The 27,109-nt window shown below is 37.0% G+C and overlaps 1 protein-coding gene across 4 annotated transcripts in view; it reads left to right on the top strand.

Annotated features, from left to right (window-relative positions):
- Positions 1-27,109, top strand: part of LOC126977050 (5'-3' exoribonuclease 1-like) — a 50,452-nt gene that overhangs the window by 6,448 nt on the left and 16,895 nt on the right. For 3 of the 4 annotated variants that reach the window (XM_050825710.1, XM_050825709.1, XM_050825708.1), the window contains exons 8-27: positions 383-487; positions 2,444-2,498; positions 3,822-3,903; positions 6,818-7,010; positions 9,202-9,375; positions 9,611-9,722; positions 10,972-11,150; positions 11,705-11,874; positions 12,875-13,018; positions 14,756-14,823; positions 15,519-15,733; positions 16,707-16,839; positions 18,418-18,545; positions 20,183-20,364; positions 20,943-21,141; positions 22,619-22,810; positions 23,750-23,817; positions 24,402-24,539; positions 26,208-26,283; positions 27,028-27,102. In XM_050825710.1, coding sequence (XP_050681667.1) covers positions 383-487; positions 2,444-2,498; positions 3,822-3,903; positions 6,818-7,010; positions 9,202-9,375; positions 9,611-9,722; positions 10,972-11,150; positions 11,705-11,874; positions 12,875-13,018; positions 14,756-14,823; positions 15,519-15,733; positions 16,707-16,839; positions 18,418-18,545; positions 20,183-20,364; positions 20,943-21,141; positions 22,619-22,810; positions 23,750-23,817; positions 24,402-24,539; positions 26,208-26,283; positions 27,028-27,102 — 2,688 coding nt within the window. Of the gene's footprint in view, positions 1-382; positions 488-2,443; positions 2,499-3,821; positions 3,904-6,817; positions 7,011-9,201; positions 9,376-9,610; positions 9,723-10,971; positions 11,151-11,704; positions 11,879-12,874; positions 13,019-14,755; positions 14,824-15,518; positions 15,734-16,706; positions 16,840-18,417; positions 18,546-20,182; positions 20,365-20,942; positions 21,142-22,618; positions 22,811-23,749; positions 23,818-24,401; positions 24,540-26,207; positions 26,284-27,027; positions 27,103-27,109 lie in introns of those variants that run through there. The other variant, XM_050825712.1, reaches the window with a different exon arrangement.

Here is a 27,109-nt window from a genome sequence, read left to right as displayed (position 1 = left end):
TTGTAGTCGTTCCAAAGGTCAGATGGTTACAGACACTCGCGTCGTATGGGATCTGAAAGGAACTTAGATGAATCTGCCGCAGGGCCGTGTGTAGGTTATATTTATACCTATAAAGAATTGAGTTGAACATACCAGGTCACTCAGAAAGCTTTACGAATAAATTTGTTATGTATGAATCCCTGTGAAAATGTAATTATTTTCTTTTATTTGAGTAAAAATACCATCGTTTGAATTTCAAATATCAAACAGCGTTCGAGAACACGTAGAAATGGTGTCTGCCACAGACTGGAAAAAGTGACCTGGATACATGAGACTTTGTATAGAGGCTGGTGGCTTTGAAAAGATTTAATAAAATTATTGTATAAGTATAGTTGCTTTTCAGTACAAACCAAACAACGACGAGACGTTCAACGTAAACATCGATGACATCAAGGCGAACAAGCCTGATGATGAACTGCAAGCTCTCATCAATGCCACACAAGAAATGGTGAGTTCCCTACGATTCTCCGCAGAGTGTTGTCAAAAATTTCTTTCATCTACTGTCAAACTGGCATAAACTTTTTTGTGCAGTGTTACCAAGTAAATATGACATGGGTAGGTACTTTAGACAAGATCGCGAACACTGGCAACGCTCCAGTAATTTCTTTGGCGTTGCAAGATGGTATGATTTATATATGGTATGATTTATATATTTATATATGTAAGTATTGTATAATATGTAGATGAACTTGAATTGTTTTGTTATTCGGTAGATTTCTCGTGACAGGTATCGTCATGCTCGCTTAAATGCCTCTGCTTGTGGCGGCGACGTGGGGCGGGTCGTTCCCTTCCCTAAAATATGGTCGAGGGAGGCGATGGCTGGTCCATGCGTCATGCTCGTGAACGGGTGCTACTCGTGGTGGCTGGATGATCTTGTTACCGGGTCTGCTTGATGTGTTTTTTATTATTATTATTTCCTTTAAAGTTAAAGTTATTATATATTTTATTTTATGAAATGCTCACATAATGCCTCTATTTATTTACAGTATGTCTGGATTGATGCATCTACTATACTCAATAACTCATGTGTTTATGTTACGTCACTTAGCATATATTGTAATTGAAATGATTTGTAAAACAATTAAAATGTAAATCTTGACTTAAAAGAGTGGCAATGAGTTTCTTGCTACTTCTTCTCATTAGCTCAACCCTTTACGAAGTAGCGCTAAATTCAATAAGAAACAATTTTTTTTTGACATTCATAAGTGTCATTTCCGTGACCTACATGAATAAAGTGTATTTGAATTTGAATATACATATGGTTGTTTGTCTTCCTATACTACCTAGTGTTGCCATAAATATTGAAACAAAGAAGAAAAAAATTCTATTGCAAATAACATTTATTACTTTTACATACATTAAATACATAAATATAAGACAATGAAAAATATAAAAATCTTATTCGAAGTGGTCTCCATTGGCTGCAATACAGTCCTTTAAACGTTGAGACCAGTTATCAATAAAAGCATGCACTCTTTCTTGGGAAAATTCTTCACTGCCAATCGTACGGATTGTTTTAGGGGATCCAAATTATCATGGCGTTTAGAGTAAGCCGTACTATTTATAATTGACCATAATCCAGCGGATTAAGATAAAGACTAGACGACGGCCATTTTGTTGGTCAATTGCAAAAATTTTCTCATCCGTAAAATAAATTTTTCTATGACCTGCCTTTGCGTACCGCTTCAGGAGTTGTTTCGATTTTACCACCCTATTCTTTTGTAAGTTATCAGTTAACAAATTACCAGTAGGTACGCCTCTTATGGGCTGCAAGTCCTAAGTCATCTTTTAAAATACGCGACATAGTTCTAGTTGCTATCTTCATCTCCCGAGATTAAATCTTTTGCTTTCGGACAGAATTTCTTCGAATTCTTTCTGTCACAAACAGGAGGTTTCATTGTACCTATTAATAGCCCGGTACACAAACATTTTACTAACACAAAGCTTATGGAGTGTTTTAAAATTGCATTTGGCTCCATGCCTAATTTGTGTGAAGCAATCACAGCGATTCGGTTCTTTTTATTGCCCTACTCCATTTTAATATCGCAAAATATTGTACAGTGTATTGGCGCCAAAATGAGAAAACTCAATGAACAATCATATAAAAATGACAGAATCCCAATTCAAATGTAATATTTTGTTTAATTTTAATTGTAGCAGTATTTATGGCCCGACCATTTTTGAATGCAGTAGGAACACATTAATTATAAAAGTACAATATAAAAGATCATAATTATATCATAAAACATAATGAATATATAATAAATTAGGGATTCTCTTATGTCTATATTCGGTATAATCATTTGGATAAAAAATTGTTTTTAAGACAAATTTACTAGGCATGGTAGTATTTAGACACATTAATAACCTTATAAATAAATTTACAATTTTATGCTTTTTTCAGTTTGTGGACGACATAGAACTAGATGGCGATGATGAATTTGATGAGACAAGTGATGGTAAGTACCAAATCTATCTCATATAAAATAACAAAGCGCCAGAAGTAACTTCGGGTCAGTAACATCGGGCGTGCCGCAAGGGTTTATTCTAGGCACTCTTTTGTACAAAGCCTATTTACTCGATATATTTAGCTGCTTTACTCACGGCCAACATTTAATGTTTGTAGATGTCAAGAAAATTGTTCTCTGACAATGTCTTGTCAATGACTGTTACAAGTTACAGACCTGAACACTTTATCTGAATAATTTTGTAAGAATAGGATTGTAGTCAAAGTTAATAAAAGCCACGATAAAACATTGACACACTAGAAAACTAAATCCAATACGTTTCGACTACAAGATTAATGGTGTATCCATATCCAAAGTGAGCTCTGTTAGACTTGGATGTCAAAATTGTTACTAAGCTTTCGATCAATGTTCTCAGTGCACTTGAGTACGCTATTATCATGTGGTGTCACCGTAATATATCATACAAAGGATTATATCCATACAAAAACAATTCCTAAATTATCAAGTGTTCATGCAATTTAGTAACTTTTAATTCTATGAAAAAGCTCATAAGCGCTATAAAATTGACTCTTTAGACAATCGAAGAAAATCGTCCCACCTTATAAACGAACTTTTCATTTAACGTTTCAACCTTTAGAAGTGGACACACGCATCTTCTGTCTGTACCTAAAGCCAACACCAAAAATACCCTAAAATTCTGCTATGCAACATCCGGCTCGCAACTTCAATAAAGTTTATTTTAATTAAGATATGTTCTACTTGTCCAACATACAGTTAAAAAAAATGTCTAATTTTGAAAACAAAACATACAAGATTTTATGACGTTACGTCACTCGAACGGTAAGCTCAAACGGCAGAGCAGTCGCACGGAACGCGAGAGATCGTGGGTTTGAGACCCGCATCGTTCATAAGATTTTGTTTTAAAATTTTATTTGTGTATTAATCCTAGAAGTGAGGGTTATCGCTTTAAAAACATAACAAATTGTTTAAATAAATGTCTGCTCGCAATAATTATCCATACACACACACAACAAATACCCTTACACATATGTAATCATTTTTTGTATAGTTTTTTATTCTAAATAGCTTTGTATTTTAATTGTTAATTTGTTACGTTATTCTAGTTTGTTAAATAATAACTAACTGTTACACTTTTGTTTAAGCACTTCAAGGGTTGTGGTTCGATTTTTTCATATTAGGATTGCTAAGCAAATGAAAATATTTCTAGCTAAAATTATTAATGGAATTAATATGATTTTCTAGCTATATTACGTGTTTCATATTAAATATTGTATAATATAATTAATTTTGCAGAAGAGGCCAATATTGAAATGGAGTTCATTATGCATAAGAAAGACTATTACATGAATAAATTGGACTATTCTAAAGTTACTGAGTAAGTATATCTATAGATCGGTATAATTCAGTTTCAAGCAATATAATTATTATATAATATAATTACACTAATACGAGGCCGGCACTGAAAATTTCGGGAATCAAGGACAACATTACTCTTTAAAAATGTATTTATTGCTTTTCGAAGTATTCTCCGCGGAATTTGACACATTTTGAAGCAACCATTCCATTCGTAAGTTGTGGTCTCCAAAATGGCCGTTTTGTAGGCGTCCACAGCTTCTTCAGGTGATGATAATCTCTGACCACGCAATTTATTCTTTATTTTAGGAAAAGTATAGAAATCATTAGGGCTTAGGTCGGGGCTGTACGGCGGATGGTCTAGTAATTCTATGTTTTCTTGCTCTAAAAACTCTTTTCTTCTGTGCGCGGTGTGAGAACTAGCATCGTCGTGAATGACGATGATGGGGCGGTTACAGTTCTCTTTACGGAGTTCAGAAACGACCTGTGGCAAACAAATGCTAGCATACCATTCTGCATTAACCGTTATTTGTCCCTCAAGAGGAATAGTCGCAACATGGCCGGTTTTCGAGACAAACGTGGCCACCGTTTTTTGCAACACTCCGTGAACGAGCAACTTTTGTTGGCATTTTCGAACACCCAAACTCGTGACTGGTTTTTTGTTTCGGGTTCGTACGCGTATATCCAGGATTCGTCACCTGATACGATGTTGTATACAGCATTTGAGGATCCTGCGTGGAATCTTTCGAGAGTTCTGACGCACCAAGTAACGCGAGCCGCTTTTGCTCTTCACAGAGCAAATGCGGTATCCATCGGGAAAACAACTTTTTTAAACCTAATTGTTCATGCAAGCTTATTTGTATTTGACTCATGCCAATGTCTAAAGTTGCTTGAATTTCGCGGTATGTCACATGTCGATCTTCCTCAATCAGCTTACGCACAGCATCAACGTTTTCTTTGGTAACTGCAGTTTTTGGACGACCTTGACGGGGATCATCACTGAGCTTGACACGTCCAGCGATAAATTGTGGTTTTGGATGGGGCTTCATCACCAAATGCAAAAATCATCCGGTCAACACACTGTTTTTGTGTTAAACCACTTCGAAAGTCATAATAAATTATCGCTCTAGAATTTTCTCGTCAATTCCATTTTCTCAACGACTAAGCAAGTTTCATAAGACCTTGTGACAAGACCGAGAATCTTTTTTTAAATAAATAAATGGTATTCGATTTTTAAAACCAATGAGTTTTCAATTAAAAAGATTTTAATATGACAGGAACAGTGGAAATATTCCATTCCCGATACTTTTAGTGCAGCCCTCGTATTATGGCCGTTTTCAATAACGTATCTCTAGTTACGGATACATTGCTGTCACCGTTTAATGACAAGATCTTATCTATCCATAGTTATGTTCAATATAGTTATAGTCCAATGGTTTATTGTCGATAGGTTATTGAAATGTAAGTAAATTTAAGCGTTTAACGATAGATTTGTCTACCTCTAGTAAGTTAAAGTACTACTTACCACCACTGCGGGACAGGTTGACCTTAAATAAAAAGAAATGGCAAGAAACTCATTTCCATTCTTTTAAATCAACATTTACAACTTCATCGCTTCGCAAATTATTTTAATATCAATCTATTCCTACTGTGGCTTCTGTGGTAGGTATACCACAAGTTAGCCAATGTCATTTTAAAGTAGATCACCAAGCTTAGAGTATTTTTATTCTAATTTTAATGGTAGTTATCGGTGCTAAAGACTTAAATGAGTTTTATTTTATACCTCAAACAAATATACATACTGTTCGACTTTAAAGGACATACACAAATATAATTACTTATATTGTTAAATGTAAAGGGATGCAACAATAGTTATTTATGCAACTGCTGTGTAATAAGGGGTATTAAAACACGAATGTGGATTTATCTCACGAGGCGAAGCCGAGTGTGATAATAGTATCACATGAGTGTTTTAATACCTAATTATCAACAGTTGCATACAAGACTTTATCTACACCCAGAATATGAATCCTCTAAAAGATTCTGAAACAGTTAGCTTACTTACCTAATATCATTCATTACTGATTATATACAAATAAACTAAGTATTAATGAAACAATTATTTATTTTAGTAGTCATTTACATTTTGAATAGTGCAATAATTAAAATTCACTCGAATATAATGTTCTTTTGCAGCGTTTAAAATGAATCGCTCATTTTTTGTAAACAAAACAAAAAAAATATCGAAGAAAAATGGCGGGGATTAGAATAACCTACTTTTTTTTACGGCGCACGACGTTCTGTTAGTGTGGAACGCGCGTAAACCAAAATGTTCTTTTTTTAAAATTCATACAGATACCACGCATCGAACAATAAGAATGTGGCTGTCTGTTAAACCTCTTTGAGCATGAACGGAATTAAAAAAAAATAGGACTGTTGTTATGAAATTCAGTACAACATTACAACACTCTTTTGGATGATGTAATGGTTATTAGAACATTGGGTGTTTTAATGTTTGCAATAAGCTAACTGTTTCAGAATCTTTAATAGAGGAATTAAAGCATGGGTGTAGATAAAAGTACTGAAACGTCAAATGCTCAATGATTTCAACGAGCAAATTAAAAAAAATAAGTTAATAAAAAAACCATAATAGTTATATCACAGCAATTTACTTATTGAAAATCGTGAGTGAAAAGCGTAATGGATTGCGCTAGCGATTTGCTCTCGCGACGACGCGACGTGTACTGACTGACTTGTAATGTAAGACTCAAAGGAATTCGCTAAAACATCGACAGTCGAGTGGAGCACGCGCTGCTCGCCGCGAATGATACATTACAAACTAACGTTACAAGTCAGGTTCTGTTACAAAAATTCGATACATTACAACAAAAATTACAAGTCAATCCCCACCTTTATAGTTCCATGAATGTTTTCAGGGAAGTTCTGGCCGATCAAGCGGAATGTTACGTACGCGCAATACAGTGGAACTTGTACTATTACTACAAGGGCTGCCCATCGTGGTGTTGGTACTACCCACACCACTACGCGCCCTATATATCTGATATAAAGGGTTTCAAGGATCTCAAGTTTGATTTTGAGCTAGGAGAGCCATTTAAACCGTTCGAGCAGGTATTTATCGATGCTGCTTATGTACCTGTAGGCGAAATGTACCGTACTTTTTTTATGGAAAATAAACGAGTGTCCAGGTCACCTGGTGTTAGGTGATCACCGCTGCCCAAATTCTCTTGAGAAAACACCAGAGGAGTCACAGGAGCGTTGCCAGCTTTTATGTACGCGCTTATTTTGAAAGTATCCATGTCGTATCGTCTCGGAAACACCGCACAAGATGCTCATTTCACAAAATTCCTTTTGTACAGAAAAATATGTGGAATGAACGCGGTGGAGTCCAGGGCTATATGACATGGGTGTCTAATATACTTGTAGGTGAGGCACCTACATTTTTAGCAATACATATTTTTGCAAAGTTTGAACCTTATCAGTTATCAGCAACAGAGTCCATTGGTCCAATGGACTCTTGGTTGCAGGATGTAATTTTTTTGAAAAATCATTCGGGACGATCTCTGTGAAGTTCAAGAATATTAAAAAAAAAAATATGCAGTTATTTGATTCTTAGAAATCGAGGGCATGTATTCTTTCATGACTTTTCTCTAAATCTCGTAGTTTCCGAAATGGCCATCACCACCCTTCTCAAAAAACCATCCTGTATATTATTCACAAAATTAATCAAATATTCTTCATATTCACAAAATATGGCATTAAAAAGTCAGTAGGTAATTCTGGCAATATTTCACTCGACAACAAATGACTTGCTTCGTTTAAGTTGAAATGAAATCAAAAATAATAAAATTACACACTTGTCACCAAGCAAGCAAATTTGTGTTATGGTGAGTCATAAATTCGTCAATTAAAAGCATATAAGGCATTTATTTTCTCAGATGTCAGTTCTAATATACGAGATACTACTATCGCTTTGGAAATGGCTATTGGCTATGGTATTGTTGGATGAATGGTTATTCTATGTATTGTATACTCCTTAATTGCTAAGAAACAATGGTGTACTTACACTGTCGGCGAATTCTTAAAGTAGGTAACTTATTTTTCTTCGAACTATAGAGTGTAAAGGTTGTAAAAAAAACATTGCTATGATCGAGATACAGAAGTAAAATTTTATTTTTCGAGATAAGGAGTTAACTGACATAGATACGGCGCGACTAGTAATACTTTAGTTATTTCCTATGATATATTGCTATGGGGCAACGCTGCCGATATTAATACAATATTTGTGCTGCAGAAGAGGGCTATTCGCGCTATTTATAACCTAGGTCCTAAAGAATCATTGAGAGCAAAATTCAAAGAAATTAACATCTTGACTGTTGCTTCTCAATATATTCTTGATAATGTAATGTATGTTCATAGGCACATAAGTGAATTTGCCAGATATTGTCATAACCATAATATTAACACCAGGAACAGACATAAACTTATGATGCCTACTACTCGGCTTAGTCGAGTTAGTAAGTCTTTTGTGGGGCGATGTATATGCTTTTACAACACCCTTTACCCAGAAAATGTTCAAAACAAAAGTATAATGATATATAATGATATATTATTCAAAAGAATGGTTAAAAAACGTTTGTGTGGTAAAGGTTACTAAAACATAAATGACTTTCTTAATGATACCACAGATTAGGAATGGAGTGACCGCACTCAGGCTATTAAATAATAGGTTTAATTGTACAATATTACTTTGTAAACATATTTATTCGATGAAAAAAAAAAGCCCGCTGAGTTTGTTGCACCCATTCTTCTCAGGTCTGAGGCATTCATTTTGGAATGGGTGGTAGTTTTTTGACTTTCAATAAGTGATGTCACATCCTATTTAGAATAAAAATATTTGAATTTGAATAACATATGTACCAAAATGGCTTGGAAGGCAACAAAACATTTTTTTGAGATTTGGTGGTTTTCAACTTATCGAGGTTCAACTATAGCTATAATTCTCTTTTGATATCCATTCAGTTTGTCTTCGTGTTTTTATATCTATATACTTTTATTGTATTACTTCTTGATATTTTTTTGTATTTTTGTTCATTATTTGTAACACGCTTATAGTGCGAAAACTGTAAATGGTTAATAGATGTATACTTTTTTAACCTATTTATGTCATTTAATACTGTTTGTTTTCCTAATAAAATAAAATAAATAAATAATTTGCAGGCCACTTACTAAAACACTATTTACACATATAATTTTATTAATAAAGTCTCATTATTATAATTATTTGTCATTATTTTTCCAGCTTCTAGCTGTGTTGCCCGCTTCCAGTAAGCACTTGTTGCCAACACCTTTCCATGATCTGATGACAGATGAGGACTCTCCTATCGTACACTACTATCCTATCAACTTTGAAACTGATCTCAACGGCAAGAGGAATGATTGGGAGGCTGTTGTGCTTATACCGTTCATTGATGAGGTATTTTTTTTTTTTTGCTAATTTGTTAAGGTTATTGAATTCTTCAGATACTTCTTACACTAGTCAATGTAAATATGGAGGTTTAGTGTAGGAACCTCCTCACACGCATATTTTGCAACACGTTCTTTTTGGGTAATCAATGGCTGTTCTCCGCAATTCGACAATTTGCTACAAGTCTCTTAGCCCCTTCAAAAAATTTTACTTCTATTTTAAAAATAAATGTTAATGATTTCAGACAAACCTGCTTTCTGCAATGATCCCTTGCTATCAGCGGTTAACAGAAGCGGAGCTACAACGGAACACGCACGGACCTATCCTAGTCTACAACTGGACCTCCGACAATATGGGTAAGTCATGAAAACTACTTTAAACCAATTAAGACTATAAAGAAGAAGCCCACTGAGTTCCTTATGCCCGTTCAGGTTTGCGCAGACGTGGTCGCTAGCTATGGGCCTTATGAGAAAGCTCATGGTCGCTCAGAGGGCTATGCTCGGAGTTTCCCTGCTATATCGAATCAGAAATGAGGAGATCCGTAGGAAAATCAAAATTACAGACATAGTCCAAATGATTGCGAAACTGAAGTGGCAGTGGGCAGAGCACATAGTTTGACGGACAGATGGCCGTTGGGGCAGTAAAGTTCTCGAATGGCGACCACGTAACGGAAACCGCAGTTTTGGTAGGCCCCCCACAAGAGGGACCGACGATCTGTTCAAGGTCGCCGGAATACGTCGGATGAGGGCAGCGCAGGACCGATCGTCGAGGAAATCTTTGGGGGAGGCCTTTGTCCAGCAGTGGAAGTCTTTCGGCTGATGATGTTCAGGTCTGAGGCATTCATTTCCCAATGGGTAGTAGTGTTTGTCCCCTCAACACATGTGCCAGAGAAGCAACCGCCAGGGATCGTAGAATCGTTCGTCGTTCGACGTGACCACGACTGCTCTGTCAAGAGTAATCCGACGAAGAAGAAGTAGTGTTTGACTGTCAATAAGTGATTTCATATCCTATTTTGAATAAACTTATTAATTGCACTTGGTTAAAAAAGTGATTTGACGTAAAATCTGTTTAAAATCCCATCAAAACATACCTGGGAACTATATCCAAAAAGGGGACCATTAGTATTGAATATGTCACTTTTTCATACTTCGACCAGCCCAATGGTCCTAAAGTTCGGAAGACCTGTAGTTTGGAGACTCTGTGGGCTGGGCTGTTGCGTCTCCTCTGTCTCCATTTGGCCTTTGCATAAAATGTCTGTCGCAGCAATGGTTTTAATACCTACATTTTATGTTTAATGTTTACAACACAGCTGTTTTAAAGATGGATAAGTCTAAATCGTCTCACTACAATTAAAAGATTTATCTGAGAAACAACTCTAACGTCATTAGTTAGCCTGTATAATCTGCTCACTGATTTTACCTTGAGATTACTCCGGGGCGGGGGCTATGCACAGGAGCACCGAAATCGACGCTCTCGCTTTTTTCTATTAAATGTAATTTGCGCAAAGGTTCCTTCGTATGTTTATAGAATTAATCTAGAACGATCAATTCGAATTAATAGTAAAATAATAAAAAATCATTAAAATTTAAATTATACTTTATATAGGTGTCGCTCTAGCACCGGATTACTTCCCTCCTGTCCAAGAATGCCACGCCTCAGAACAGGCAGTGTGGAGAACTGAGCTGGACGTTCCCGAGGATCAACTGCAGAGAGGCATGCTGCCTAACGCTAAACGAGACTTTGTCTTCCCGGGATTCCCCACCATGCGACATCTTAAATATCAGGTTACGAATTAGTATAAGTAGGCACGGACTGATAATGTAAAGTACATTAAGTGTTAAGCTATGTTTGGTAAATTTCTTTTTATTCAAAGCTAAATGCTTTGAGATTCTGTGTCACTTAGAATATTATTTATTTTATTTTTTGAAAATAAGGGACGAGACGAGCAGGACGTTCAGTTAATGGTAATTGATACTCACTGCCCATTACAATGCAGTGCCGCTGAGGATTCTTGAAAAACACAAAAATTCTGAGTGGAACTACAATTGCGCTCGTCACCTTGAGACATAAGATGTTAAGTCTCATTTGCCCAGTAATTTCCCTATCTACGGCGCCCTTCAGACCGAAACACAATAATGTTTAGACATAACTGCTTCACGGCAGAAATAGGCGCCGATAATCTAGCCGGCATCCTGTGCAAAGGAGCCTCCCAATGTAATATTGAAAATTAAGATAATAGCGTATACTAACAACTTTCAAAATTCACTACAAAAATAATTTCCTATACATTCACATTTTATAAAGTAGCAGTACTTATAAATAATGACATTGTTTCCAGACATGTTTGAAGAAGTGCAGAGTGAAAGTGTTCGACCAGCCGTCACGTAATGAGAGCATGATAGTTCAGGTCCTACCGGAGGAGTCCACAAACCCACCACTGGAGAAGGTGGCTTCGGAATTATTGGGCAAAGTCATCTGGGCCGGGTGGCCTCATCTCACAAGAGCTAAGTAAGATAATAATCATAATTGTATATGTACTGCGGTCTACCTCTAGTTAGTAAGAATATAAGAGTAAGATACCGATAAACACAAGATATACAGCTAAATATCTTAGATCTATACGTCTAGATAGACTGTGACAGCTGTGAAAACATCGAAAAAAATTGAGGTTGATAGTAACCTCTATTTTGAACAACGCACGCACACTAACCCAAAGTGACATACAAATCGCGTGTGTAAAATTTTGCTTGCACGCACACTAAAGTAGTAAACCTGGTCTGTTTTCTAGACGTATAAATTTTCTAAGCTAAATACATGAAATCGGGCTAATAGACTCAGTTTTGCAGTATATTAATTGGTTAAGAAGATAAGGCAACATTCTGTATAGTAATAAAAAGTTGAAGTGTGTCAGAGTTATAATATAACTTGTAATACAGCGGAACAGATAACTTTTATAACATGACTATAGATGGCAACATTGTATGTCCTAGAGAGGAATACAAGAGTCGTTATTTTCAACAATTTTATTTAAATCTCGTCTTTTTTATGATAATAAGGGACGAGACGAGCAGGACGTTCAGCTGATGGTAATTGATACGCCATGCCCATCCATGATTCTCAAAAACCCAAAAATTCTGAGCGGCACTACAATTGCGCTCGTCACCTTGAGACATAAGATGTTAAGCCTCATTTGCCCAGTAATTTCACTAGCTACGGCGCCCTTCAGACCGAAACACAGTAAAGCTTACACATTACTGCTTCACGGCAGAAATAGGCGCCGTTGTGGTACTCATAATCTAGCCGGCTTCCTGTGCAAAGGAGCATCCCACTGGTAAAACGAACTACTAATGTTATGATAAAAAACTGTGCAACTATATGCAAGACAACTATTTAATAAATTAAATTTTAAATCAATTATTAAAAGAAGTTTGATGAATTGAAAAGAAAATTGCCGAATTTAATTGTTTAGTTATGACTACCATAATTTAAATTTTGAATGAATTTTTAGAGTAATATCAGTATCGAATGAGAAATTCCGTCTCCACCACATCAACAAACAGAACAACAACAGCGAGGTGGAATACTCGACGGAAAAAAACGAGGGAAACATGCACAAGCAATGGATATCTGAACGGTCCACCGTTATTGAACAGTATGTATAAATTCAATTACCTTATATGCCTTTATTGGGGTTGAGCAAGCTATCAAGTCGATCCTGTATATATTTGTATGTTAACGTATATTATGACGGTTAGCTTAGCAGTAGAGTTAAGGTGCGTATAAATTACAAACCACTGAATTTGACGCGGCGGCTCGCTGTCGGTTTTTGAGAACGCACCAAAGGAGCTTCAGTCATTCGCTCGCGCGCAGTTTTTTTTTTATGAAAATAAGGGACGAGACGAGTAGGACGTTCAGCTGATGGTAATTGATACACCTTGCCCATTACAATGCAGTGCCGCTCAGGATTCTCGAAAAACCCCAAAAATTTTGAGCGGCACTACAATAATTGCGCTCATCACCTTGAGACATAAGATGTTAAGTCTCATTTGCCCAGTAATCTTACTAGCTTCGGCGCCCTTCAGATCGAAACACAGTAATGCTTACACATTACTGCTTCACGGCAGAAAAACGCGCCGTTGTTGCCCATAATATAGGCGGCATCTTGTGGAAAGGAGACTCCTACTGGTGGTGAGCTGGGACTCGGTTCTTATTTTAGTGAATAGGCTCGCGCGAACACGTAAAAATTGACAATGAAATTAACTGTTTTAACACTATATAGTAGTTTCCAGTTAACAGAAATCATAGTTAATGCTAATTTGGTTTACAAGAATGAACTGGTCTGTCCAAACGCCGCGGGCTGTTTAAGCTGTATCGGTTGCCGAGGATGGCAGTCACTTTCTACTACATTTATATCAACATATCGGCTCGCGCGACAAATGAACGACAACTCGTGTCGAAAATGGAACCGCGCGGCTGTCCCGCATCGCTTATAAAATTTGTGATATTAACAAAAATGTTGAGTATGTATGATTTTAGATGTAAATTGAGGGAATCTTCAATCGGTAAATCACTCGCCACATTAGATACATCCAAATAAAATTTAAATGTTTTATAAAAAAATGGCTCTGTCGTAAATCCTATTACTCCACTGCTGAATATCTAAATATCGGACAACCTGGGACTAGATTGTGATTATTTTATAGCGATAGAAATGACTGTACAATATTGTATATTTTTATTGAAAAGAGCACAAAAAAGGAATGCTGGGAGAGTTTCTTGCGCCGCTTCTTCTCTCTCAGAGCGCCGTTTCTTTCCGAAGCGGTATTAGTATCTAGTAGTTATTAGAAATGACATCAAAAATAATTCTAAAGGAATCAATTTTGAGAAAATAAATGCCTTTTATGCCTTTAATATGCGACGTGTCGTGTGAAGGTGGAAGTAGGCGGCAGGTGAAACAGCTCTTCAAAAAATAATTAAACTCTTAGTTAAAATGAGTTTATTTCAACTAAGAGGTTAATTGATTGCTGCGGGACATATGAATGAATTGATTGGTGATCACTTAGTTACCGTTAGTTAGTGAAAATGATTGCTCGCTGCCTACAAATAATAAAAAGCAATAGCAGTAATTATTAATAATATTGCCCTCGCGTCTTTGTATTTGTCATATCGACGTCCGCGTGACGTCACAAGCAGACGCAAGTCTGAAAATTTTACCTTTGATTGGAAATTTATGAAGAGTATGTCTGAACAGTTTATATTTGTAATAGAACCTTCCATACTGACAACACCCCTAGTTCTTTTTTCTTTTTCTTCCCTAAATCTTTTACTGTCTAGTTCTATTATAAAAATATATAAATTATACTAAATAGTTGTGATTGTTTCATTGCAGCAATATGAATCGTCTAGGAATAGAACTGGGAGATGTCCATGTCCTGATTCACGCTGTTAACTTAAAGGGTAAGCTTTGTCGAACTTTGTAACCGTATTTACATCTGAGTTTTTAATAAATCTTAGATAATTTATGTCTAGAAAGAGCCTCCTGCTACTAGACAACCGATGAAAACAGGCCAGGTTTATTACTTCAGAGTGCGTAAAGCGACAAGCTACGTCTTACACTCGCGATTATTTTTTTATATTGACACAGTTTTACACAACTTATCTTGCCCCAAACTAGGCATAGCCTGTACTATGGGTACACGATAACGATATATTTAATACAATATACTTACTTAAACATACATAAATACATATAAACATAGAAATGAAATTGGAATGTGTGTATATAGAAATAGTTTGTCGCATTTTAATTGATTAAATAGTAGGAGAAACAAGTTTTATGTATATATCACTTGAAAAATAACAAATTGTTTACATTTAGTATTTGATGTTTAAGTATTTTTGTTGCATTATACATAAATATTGTAACTGACACGATTTTTAAAAAGATGAAGCTCTAAATGTTGATTTAAAAGAGTGGCAATGACTAAGCTTGCCACTTCTTCCATTAAAGCTCATTCCTTATCAAAGTGGCGGTAGATATAAAAAGAATAGAAAAGTTTTGACATTCATAAGTGTCATTTCCTTGAAGTACATGAATAAAGAGATTAAGATTTGATTTGATTTAAAACTAAGACAGGAATTCTTATTGACAGGTTACAAATACATAATACAAGACAATACCCGAATGGTGCTCGAGGAGGATTGGTGTACCATGCCCTGTGGCTATGCTCTCCAGGCCATCGTACCCAACGTCAAGTGTTCTCAGCTGCGGCCTCCAACCAAGTTCTACACCCCGGCTGAGGCCTACCCGCCCGGCGATTCGGTGTTCCTACTGACACAGGGACAGTACTACGGCTGTTTGGCTACTGTAAGTAATATATAGAGATTAATATAATTTCTTTTTTTTTAACCGTTTTAAAATTCAATTTTTTTTTATTGATAAGGTGTACACACGAGCAACTCATACTAAGGCATAAAGGCATAAAAGATATTTATTTCCTCAAAATTGATTTCTTTAGAATTCTTTTTGATGCCATTTCTAATATACTAGACACTACTACCGGAAGAAGCGACGCATGAAACTCACCCAGCATTTTTTTTTGTGATCAAGATGCATGTGATCAGGATCAGAGGAATTACACGAACGTTGCCATGACTTTGTAAAGCGTCAAATAAACATACACATGACTTCGAAAACTGAAAACTCTGTTATGTGGCGGGCGAGGATCGAACCGGGGGCTCCGTGGTAAGAGTCAACAGTACTACCCATTGGACCATTGATGCTCTTTACTCGACATGAGATATCGTTAAGTCTCAGGATATCCGGCGCTGGTTTTCTTTTATTTGATCGGGATTGTATCGTGGTATCTTATGACTCGGGTTATATTAACCAGATATCTGCTCGTTCCGTGATGTGTTCCCGTAAAAGTATAAAACAATTAATAAACAATATCGCATTTACCACGGGGAGTGTTCCTAAGAGCTGTTTTACCTCATTTCTGCCGACGAAGTCGACCTTCGCACGACACGCCTATTAGGATATAGAATAGAATAGAAACTCTTTCTTAACAATAAAATCATTCATTCATATCATTCCCACCATCTGCATGTGGGGCGTTCCTCCACAGTATGGTTTTCAAGGAACTTTCTTTAATATACCGCAAAGCTGTGGAATGAGCTTCCTTGTGCGGTGTTTTTTTGGGATGATACAACATGGTACCTCTTGTGCTTCCTCTGATGTTGCAAGAGAATGTGGGCGGCGGTGATCACTTAACATCAGGTGACTACACTCTTTTGTCCTCCCTTTCCATAAAATAAACAAAGTGATTTTTTACATATAGGTGGTCAGCTCCGACTCGGTCCGCAGCGGGCGCATTAAGGTGTGCGTGACTGAGAGTATCGAGCCCTCGGCCCGCGTGCGGCCACACAACAGTTACCAGTACCGGACGGCGCATCACGCCGCCGCCGCCTGTGGTAGGTATCCTGTACCCAGCCGGATCACAACAACACTGTTCAAATTAGGATATATCATATACTAATTTGAACAGTGTTGACTTCATCATAATCATCATCAACCGGAAAAAGCCCACTGATCCTCCCCCAAAGATTTCGATGACGATCGGTCCTGCGCTGCCCTCATCCAACTTCAATCTTGACCAGATCGTCGGTCCGTTTTGTAGGGGGCCTTCCAACACCGCGTCTTCCGGTACGTGGTCGCCATTCGAGGACTTTAGTGCCGCAACGGCCATCTGACCGTCTAACTATGTGCCCTGCCCACTGCCACTTCAGTTTCGCAATCATTTGTTCACTTTGGTTCTTCTACGGATCTCCTCATTTCTGATTCGATCTCGTAGGGAAACTCCGAGCATAGCCCTCTCCATTGCCCTCTGAGCGACTATGAGCTTTCTCTTCAGGCCCTTGGCAACAAACACTGGTTGAAAACCTTCTTCTTCAGCCACTGTGGTATTTATGACGAAGATTTTACAGAGTTTCCTGAATGGGCAGCGGCCCATCCGAGTTGGAGTCGACGAGTGATCGCTTTCGTGAAATTGGTCCTGCTTAACTGAATAGTATCACTTATTGAAAGTCAAAAACTACCACCCATACGAAAAAGTATGCCTCAGACCTGAGAAGAATGGACGCAAGAAACTTAGCAAGCTTCTTTTTTTATAAAAATATGTTTACAATGTAATATTTAGTACATAATATTACAATAAAATTTGTTATTTAATAGCCTGATTTAATTTAGCACACAAACGTTTTTTGACAATTCTTTTAATTTTTTATGTATCATTGGCAAGAAAGAAAATAATATAATTTCGGTGTTACAATCCCAACCATAATACACAAAATCTTAATATATTATATACCTAAACCTTAATGCAGAAGTCATCACTTCATCTTTTAGTGAAAACCGTATTAAATCAGTTCAGTAGTTTTTGAGTTTATCGCGAACGGACATACCGACATACGTGGCGGGGCTTTGATAAATACATTAGTACAGTTGTATGGTATAGAAATATATTGTACAATTTTAACCCACTACATTTCTATTAATTACACCACGACCCCTTTATTCATCGGAGAAATTTGTAGCACTGCAATATCTGCGAAGTTACATATACTAATGACGTTCTATACATATAGACAGATCACGTCGTATAAAGACAAAGAAATATGGAACATGGCACAACTTACACTGATCACTGCTGTATCTATACATTGCCGCATGTACTCCAGTTGCATAAAATATTCTTGGTCAATATTAGGCAGCAATGTAAAACATTTATTCAGTTCAGGTGATTTATTATGTTGAATTTAGAACTCGATTCGGACAGTGACAGTTAAGAGAAAAGTGTGCTTACATTGTCTTGTAGCACACATTTCCCGTTTCGCTATCAGACTGCAAATGACATGTCCTTATATGTGTAAAGAACATCATTGTATAGGACTCTTAGTGAGCTTTAGTTCTAGAATCCTTAATTACATCACTGTTGGTATGTTTTGTACAACATGTATAATCAATTATTAATTCTAAGCTAAATGTTTCAGGTATATCACCGCAGATGCTATCCCGCATCACTGGCTCCGTGCTGGTGATCCTGGGTCCTAGGACCGACCTGCCCACAGAGACGCAGAGCAAAATAAACATTGGGCTAAACCTCAAGTTTAATAAAAAGGTTTGTATATCTGTCCCGGTCGGGATGGACAAGGGTTATGAATGATGAATGTTTTTTTATCACCAAGGTTTTTTCCTTGAGTTCAATTTTATTACAATTTCAAAGTTTTCGAATTAAAATTTCTTTAGGTTTCTTAAGACTTGGGGAGTAAGCTGGTGAATGCTTGACGAGCGTGTTATGAACGAACGCTAGGGTTACGCGAACGGTGATTTATTGATTATTTTGTAATTTCATAGGTTTGCTCACCCGGAAGTTATAAGGACAACGACCAATTAGTGGGATATCGTAGAGCATTCTTTTTTCAGGGTTCATCGTAGCCTAGGTTTGCTTCTATAACAATAAGCGCTCATACCATCTATATACAATTTTTTCCGGTACGGGTGAAGAGATGACACAATGCAATGTTGGCCCGTCATTGACATGGCCCTTACACACTCCCTTTAGTACTCTTGGTGTTTCATCAATCAAATTGAATGATTGACTAATAGACTCAGATAGTTTTGTGGCATATGTGGTTAAAGATTAGACCTTAGCTATAGATAGACTCACTTTCACTAGTTCTTTTCATCGTATTGTGTCATATCATTGGAATAGACTAAAACTCAGACCACCAAACAATATTAAAATGGTTTCGGTACCAATATTTAAACATGTTAATAAATTTTCCAAAATATATTTAATTTGTTATGTTTTTAAAATGATAACCCTCACTTCAAGGATTAATACTAATAATAAAACAAAGTTTTCAAATTTCGTTTGGGTATTAATCCTAGAAGTGAGGGTTATCACTTTAAAATATCTCATAAGATACGTAATAGCTTTAAGGGTAAATGTATACACTTCTACAATAAAGTCCCAGCCACTGTTCAGGCATTATCTATAAATAAATTTAAATGTTTTATAAAAAAATGGCTCTGTCGTAAATCCTATTACTCCACTGCTGAATATCTAAATGATCGGACAGCCTGGGACTAGATTCTGATTATTCTATAGCGATAGAAATGACTGTACAATATTGTATATTTTTATTGAAAAGAGCGCAAAAAAAAGGAATACTGGGAGAGTTTCTTGCGCCGCTTCTTCTCTCTCAGAGTGCCATTTGTTTCCGAAGCGGTAGTAGTATCTAGTAGTATAAGAAATGACATCAAAAAGAATTCTAAAGGAATCAATTTTAAGAAAATAAATGCCTTTTATGCCTTTTAAAAACATAACAATTTGTTTAGATTTGCAAGAGCGACATCTCAAGTCAATTTCCTAATATGCAAATACTAGGGTTGAGCAGGTTATCAACTGTAAAGTAGATACTGTAGATGAAGCCACAACCTGAGAAAAAACAAAGCATACAAGATTTTATGACAATACGTCACTGGAACGGTTAGCTCAGTTGGAAGGGCACTCGCATGGAACGCCAGCGGTCATGGGCTCGAGTTCCGCATCGTTTATAAATTTTGTTTTCAAATTTTATTTGTATATATATATATAATTTCTTAAAAAAACTTAGTAACATTGAATACAAAAAAATTTTTGGATATAAACAATGTTAATCGTTTGCCACTAAAGCGGCAATATTTCCGACGAGATGCGTTTGTCGAATGATATCTCCTTTAAAGAACATAACTTATATTTGATCACGACAGAACGAAGAGGTAGCGGGCTACACGCGCCGCTGCGGCACGACCAACACGTGGCTGTACACTGAGCGGTGCGTGCAGCTGGTGACGTCATACGCGCAGCACTTCCCCGAGCTGTTCGACAAGCTGGCGTACTCGCTCAACCGGGACGTGTTCTACGAGGGAGACCTGTGGCCGGAAGACATGGGGCACGTTGACAATTTGTATAGCCCGGGACTAGATTACGATTGTCTTTGGAAATTACGTATTATTATTGAAAGAGTGCAAAAAGAGAATATTGGGAGAGTTTCTTGCGCACCATTACTATTTATTTCCGAAACGATTATTCTCTCTCTATTGAAAATAATTCTCAAAAAATAATGATTTATGTCATTTGACAAACTTCTTTGCATTCCATTGATTCACCGTTCGAATGCTGAGTTCTTTGGGTGACAGAGTGAGCCACAACGATACGATATAATCGCGTCTATAAAACTCGAAGTTGTGTGTAGGCAGAGATGTTTATTTACCAACACTTTGTCATTATTAGGTTCACTAATAGTACTCTAGCAAGTGACTAAACTCGGCCACGTTTCCAATACCGAGACAGTTGAAATTGACGGTCGGTATTTATCTACTATCTTCTACTGTTACGTATATTAATTTGTAGATTTTATATTCATAGCTCATTTTTAATTAACTTCTCGAAAGCTCGGATGCGAACGATCAATTTTGCAATCAGAAATTACCTAATTATAAAACTTTATATTTTTGACAATCTTAACAGAACCAAGATCCCACAAACGGTTCAAAAATGGCTGAAAAGTCAGCCGCATACTTCTGCGGTGCGGCGGGACTGCGGCTCCGAGGTGCTGGAGCCGGAGGAGATGAAGGCATTGTGGAGCGACCTGGAGCAGCAGCTGGCGGAGCTCAGGGGCTCGGAGAAGAAGGTCACGCTGCATGTCAAGTGGAATCTGCTGTATAAGGTAACTTCTACTAACACTCTCAATGGGAAAGTCCCACGTAAGAGTCGCGTGCATTTTGTACCAAGGATATCTTATGCAATGATGATTTTGTAGAAGATGATTTTTTTTACTAGCCTATCGGATTCCGCTGCTGGGCAAAGGCCTTCCCTGCTTTATTCCATTTATCGCGGTAATGTGCCAGCTCCAACCAGGGCTCATTTTATACATCCAGATCGTCACGACATCGTTCTGCCTCGACATCTTTGCGTTATCGGTCTGTGTGCATCTGACGTACATGCCCAGCCCAGTTCCACTTCAGCCTGACGGCCTCTCACATTAGCAATGCCAGTTCTGGAGCGCAGTGCCGCAGTTTGCAGATGATGATAACAAACAAATAAATGCATATAACAGAGATGCCATTCGTGGTACAGTCGCTTTAAATAGTCTAGTTGCAGTTACTATAGAATTTTTTGCTTTGTTGCGTCGGTCAATCCGCATACATTACAATAGGGCCGAAATAGTATTCGTTCATTATTAATATGGATTTCCCGCAACTGACTATTTAAATTTATATTGAATATAAATCACTCTCGCAATTGTCTCTTTCAAAATTTAGAAGGTAAAGTTAAATTCTTTGAAGAAACTGGGTATCATCAGCGCTCTATAAGTATTGTCTAATTATCTATAGTTCACTTCACTGTTAGCTCGAATTATTTGCCTTGTATAGTTGTTTGATTTGTCGGTCATGTTGTAAACTGTGGACGCTTCGATCGTTTTGACATAGGTCAATAGAAGAAGATAGAGTGAGAATTAGCAATGCTTTAAGTTAGCAGACTATTATGAAAAAGGGGGTTAATCTACATAATCTGGATGTGTGGATGTGTCCATGCGGCTTTCAAGGAACTTTCTTCCACACAAAGTTAAATTGTGAATTGACTTGATGTTTACCATCTAAAATAGCGCGTACACCCAACTAAAAGGACGCTGTGTGCTTCCGATGGTGTTTCAAGAGAGTGTAGGCGGCGGTGATCACTTACCGTCAAGAGACTCGGAGGCTCGTGTATCCTCCTGATGTTTGATTACTGTTTAGTTAGATCTTTGAGGTTTACTGAGATGAAGACATTTAGGTAACCTGTATTTTCTTCCTTTATATGACGTATTGTAATTTATTACTCTTGCTTAAAGCAACCCGAATTAGTTAAAGAGTACCTGTAATTTGATTACATGTGTTGACATTTATAGAACATTAGCTTATTCATTATTGATGTGTTGTTACTCAAAGGTAAATAGGTTTTTGCATTTCTCGCAGGTTCGATTGTCAGTACCTGAACCACTGCTGTTTGATACATGTGCTGCGGTCCTGTCCTAGATAAGGAAGGTTTAGATTTTAAGATATCTTGTACTAACACTAGGTTTCAAGGTATTTTGTTACTAACATATTATGATATGAAATAAATAATTTATTATTATTATATTATTGGCAATTTTTTTGCCTCAGCCGGAGCTGCACGAAGGGAACACGAGTCCAGATGATAAGGCCACGTTCGAACTGTACGACCGCGTGGTGTGCGTGTCGCCGCACATGACCGTGCCGCTGGCAGCCACCGGCACCGTGACGGCCGTGTACCCGCCCGCTGGCGCCAACACCGTGCGGCTGGCAGACAAACTGAATGCACGCAGCACCTACCAGGTGACTGGACGAACAGACTACAACCTTTTAAATATAGTAGAAGACAAATGGGCGAGAGGCCCGCGAGATGAGGAGTGGTTAGGCAACCGGCCATGAACATCTACAACAAGAGGTGTCAAGAGATGCGTTGCCGGCCTTTAAGGTGGAAGTATCTCGTTTCTTGAAAGTCCCTAAGTCGATCGGTTCGTGAAAACAGCAGCCGGTAATTAATTCCACTAAGTGGCTGTACGAGGCAAGAAATTTCTTGCAAAACGCGCGTTGTGAAATGCCAGACGTCTGACGTAATGTCTACTACGACAGATCGCCATAATGATTGTGACTATTAGTTACACTGACCTCATAACATAATGCTTAAAACTCTCCATGAAGTACCTTTTTATATTAAAAACCGACGGTATGAACTAGATCTATCTATTCTTCCTATTAAGCCTTCTGTGGAGGTGATCTTATTTGATCGGTGTTAACTGAGTTACAATTATTTACGGAAATAATCGGTGCCAAGATTGAATAGTTTTATTTTTTTATTAAAGCTCAAACAAGTATTACATGTTGTTAGATTATAATGGACAAACACATGTAATATTGCTTAAAACTTAACATCTATCGTGTTAGTTGTAACTGAAAATTATTTTGAATTAAACAAGATGTTCACCTGATTATATAATTGCATTATATGAATATTAGTTTTAAATTACATCAGTTTTTCCCTTGGTTTGTCATAGGTCAACTTCCATATTATTCAAATATAAAGGTTTCTTAGCACAGTATGCGAGATAGGCCACAGCGACAAATTTTTCTGCAGTGAAATTCTTGTGTTTTATTATTCTCTTTATACTTGACAGTGGGTTGTGAACTATGTGAAAAATTAGAAAAGTTATTCGCCATTCTAAACTGTGTTCTTTATTTAATTACAATATTTATATACAATATATATTTCAGGTGATGTTTGACAAACCATTCCCAGGTGCACTTGTGGAGGATCTGTTCGAAGAAGCGAGGTTTTATAGGTAATGTATTATAGACCAATAATTATTGGTAAATAGTAATAGTAATAAAAGTAATTACTTTTTCAGTAATTTGCAATTTCGAGAATGTTTGAGTTTGAGAGAGTATCTATATTGAAGAAATGCTTTTTAAAAAGAGATAATGTTGCTTTCAACTAAACAGGAAGTACTAAACAGTAGTGAAATAGTGTAAATCGTATTGAATTTTGTATCTGTCGGGTGGTACAATACCTTTTACTATTTTGTAATTGAAGAACATGGTCAAGTTTTTTTATATAAATAAAGCACGAGACGAGCACGGCGTTCAGCTGATGCTAATTGATACGCCCCGTCCATTTAATGCAGTGTCGCCGAGGAGACTTGAAAAACCAAAAAATTCTGAGCGCCTCTACAATTGTGCTCGTCACCTTGAGACACATAATATTCTCATTTGCCCAGTAGTTTAGCTACAGCGCCCTTCAGACTGAATAATGCTTACACATTACTGCTTCACGACAGAAAAAGGCGCCGTTATGGTACCCACAATGTTGCCGAAATCTTGTGCAAAGTCCTCTTCTCAAGTATCTTTAACTGATGATATATTTCAGAATGTCATCAAGCAACCTGCTGAACCTGTCGTTCGGCCGCAAGCTGCGTCCCCCCCCCTCCGGCGACGTGTGTCGTGTCCCTCCTACCGCCGTGCTGCGGCGAGACTCCGCCCACCACTCCGCCTTCGCGAGTTACAGGTGACGAGCTTATGTCACGACTAACCAATATACATACCGATATTATTAATGCGAACTTGACTTTATTTGATTCTTATGCTTTCAAGCCTTAACTTCTCACTACTATTGTTGGCACCATATTTCATTTACTCATTCGGAACGAACTTGTAACTGTCAACGTCAAACGTCAGTTGTAAATTCTCGTTTTCACTCCCCGCTTCCCCATCCCTCCTTTCGCATCCCGTGGCCTCTCCCTCTGCCTCGCTCACGCTTTCTCGTCGGTGGATCACGCGCTAGATACATAGATGAAAGGATTAACATAAAGACCCGATCGAAAATTCGTAAGAGAGTCATTGCAATTATTGATGAAAGTTGAATTTTCGGAGAAATGAATATAATAATAATATAAATTGTCATTTTTGTGTACGATAGCGCAATAAATGAATATTGTACTTAACCACATAAATGCTCGAACTTTTATACTGATAAATAAAGCAATTCGTGCGAAATTATTTCATAACCATTATTATTTTATTTTATTTATTTATTTATTTATTATATACAGAGTACAGACACTTTATCACATAATATTACATTATATTTGGTCCCTACACTAGGCGTAGCCTGTCCTGTAGGCAACCAAATTACATGCTAAGGTTAACAATATCAACTGAAAAGTCAAAAAGTGCACTCTGTATATGTGTGTGTGTCTGTGTGTGCTTGTGTATGTGTGTGTGAGGGTGGGTGTTAGTGAGTGTGAGTATCTGATTAATCATGTTACAAAGTATTAACATTATATGAATGCTAAGCTATCACTTTAAGAATAGCTTCCATGTCTGCATAAGTGAGTGTGTGTAACCATCTCTGTATTTTAAATTTGACCTAATGGACCGAGCAATTTTCAATAGAACATTTTAAATTTACCTTGTTGTATATATATGTATTTAAGAATGGGCTAAATCTACTTGCAAATGTTGTATTTATTATTGGTGTTGGAATCTTGTACGAACGGCTATCTTGTAGATTTTTATAATTAGGCAAATTCAAGACCTCCTTATGCATGCTTGTCATAACACGCAAGATAAATATACCTCGGACAGAAAGAAGTTCTAAGTCTTTATATAGTTTATGTGTTGGGTATCTAATAGGTTTTTTAAAAATCACTTTAAGGACAGCTCTCTGTGCTCTTTCTAAGAGTATCATGTGTGAAGTAGCCGCTCCTTCCCATACGGTGATACAATAAGATAATACAGATTGACCGATTGCAAAATAAATGGTTTTTAGCAGATTTAAAGATGCCGAAGCGCGTAAGTTCTTAAAAATATAGATCAGCTTACGGACTCTTTTCGCTGTTGTATTAAGATGTTGCTTAAAGTTTAAGTTTTCGTCCATGACAACTCCTAAGTATTTTATATGAGTAGTTCTACTTATACTATTGCAAGAGCAAGGGCCAGATAGAGTAACAGGACATGTGTGGACTTTAATGTCAAAAATGTGGGAAGGGGATGAAGTTTTCGTTTTATGGAAACAGATGTACTGTGTTTTAGTGAGATTTAACCATTCCAAAATATTCAATAATGCACAACGTTTATGTTCAGGGTTTCACTTCAGCCAGCACTCCCGGAGTGCAACCCGTTATTTTTTTTAATTACTTAATTTCACGTTTCTGGTTTTTCATTCTAATTTCAGTCCGCCAAGGGACACCAAACCGGCAATGAAGAATCCACACGAAGTAGCAGCGACATCGAAACCTGATACACCCAAGGTAACATTTATATTTAGCCTGATCTTAAGCCCCTTGTTTTGGACGCTTATAGTTAAAAAATATTATATTTTATGCAGCTGAATAGTATTACTAATATTACTCAACTTACTAAGTAAACAGTACGATCGTCTTCCACCTTCATCGTTGGGCCGGGAAATTGATGAGCCATGTAAGTTATAAACTGGTTTAATTTGAGTAACAATGACAGTTGCTTAATATGGTACAAATACAAAGGGAATATGTGTTTTATATCTATTATTTTGCAATTATCAATACAGATAGGATCTGACGACTTATAAGTCATACTCGTAATTTAGGTACTATTTCATTATGTTATTGTTTCACAACTACCGTGAAAGATCATGGAGTTGAGTGCATCAACAACGAGTTGCAAATGCATGAATGTTCATCTACATATTATGTAATACTCACCAAGTACCTCCACTTACAATTTGACCATTTTGCTTAAATTTGTATAGTATAATTCATAATTATTGATATATATTTATACCCTACAACGTATACCTATACCTCTATATATATAGGTATTATGAAAAAAGAGGACAAACGAGCGTACCTGTCGCTTAATGTAAGTGATCACCACCGTCTATGCTCTCTTGAAAATTGAGAGGTTTAGAGATTGAGATACTAAAAAGTTTTATAATTGATGTGTAAATTAATTAAAAAATTAAAACTTGCGTTTGGGTAAGTGTGGTTCTGAAGTTAGTATTTTTATATCCGCAGGATGATCCGACTATTTTGCTAAAGAGCCTGTTGAAGATAAGCGAGAATGAAACTGACCAGAATAAACAGAAGAAGGTAACGT

The sequence above is a fragment of the Leptidea sinapis genome, chromosome 43 (assembly GCF_905404315.1).
Source record: "Leptidea sinapis chromosome 43, ilLepSina1.1, whole genome shotgun sequence".
In the NCBI taxonomy this organism is placed as follows: domain Eukaryota; kingdom Metazoa; phylum Arthropoda; class Insecta; order Lepidoptera; family Pieridae; genus Leptidea; species Leptidea sinapis.
The sequence above is the reverse complement of the archived record's forward strand: the minus strand, read 5'-3'. Positions and strand labels throughout refer to the sequence as shown.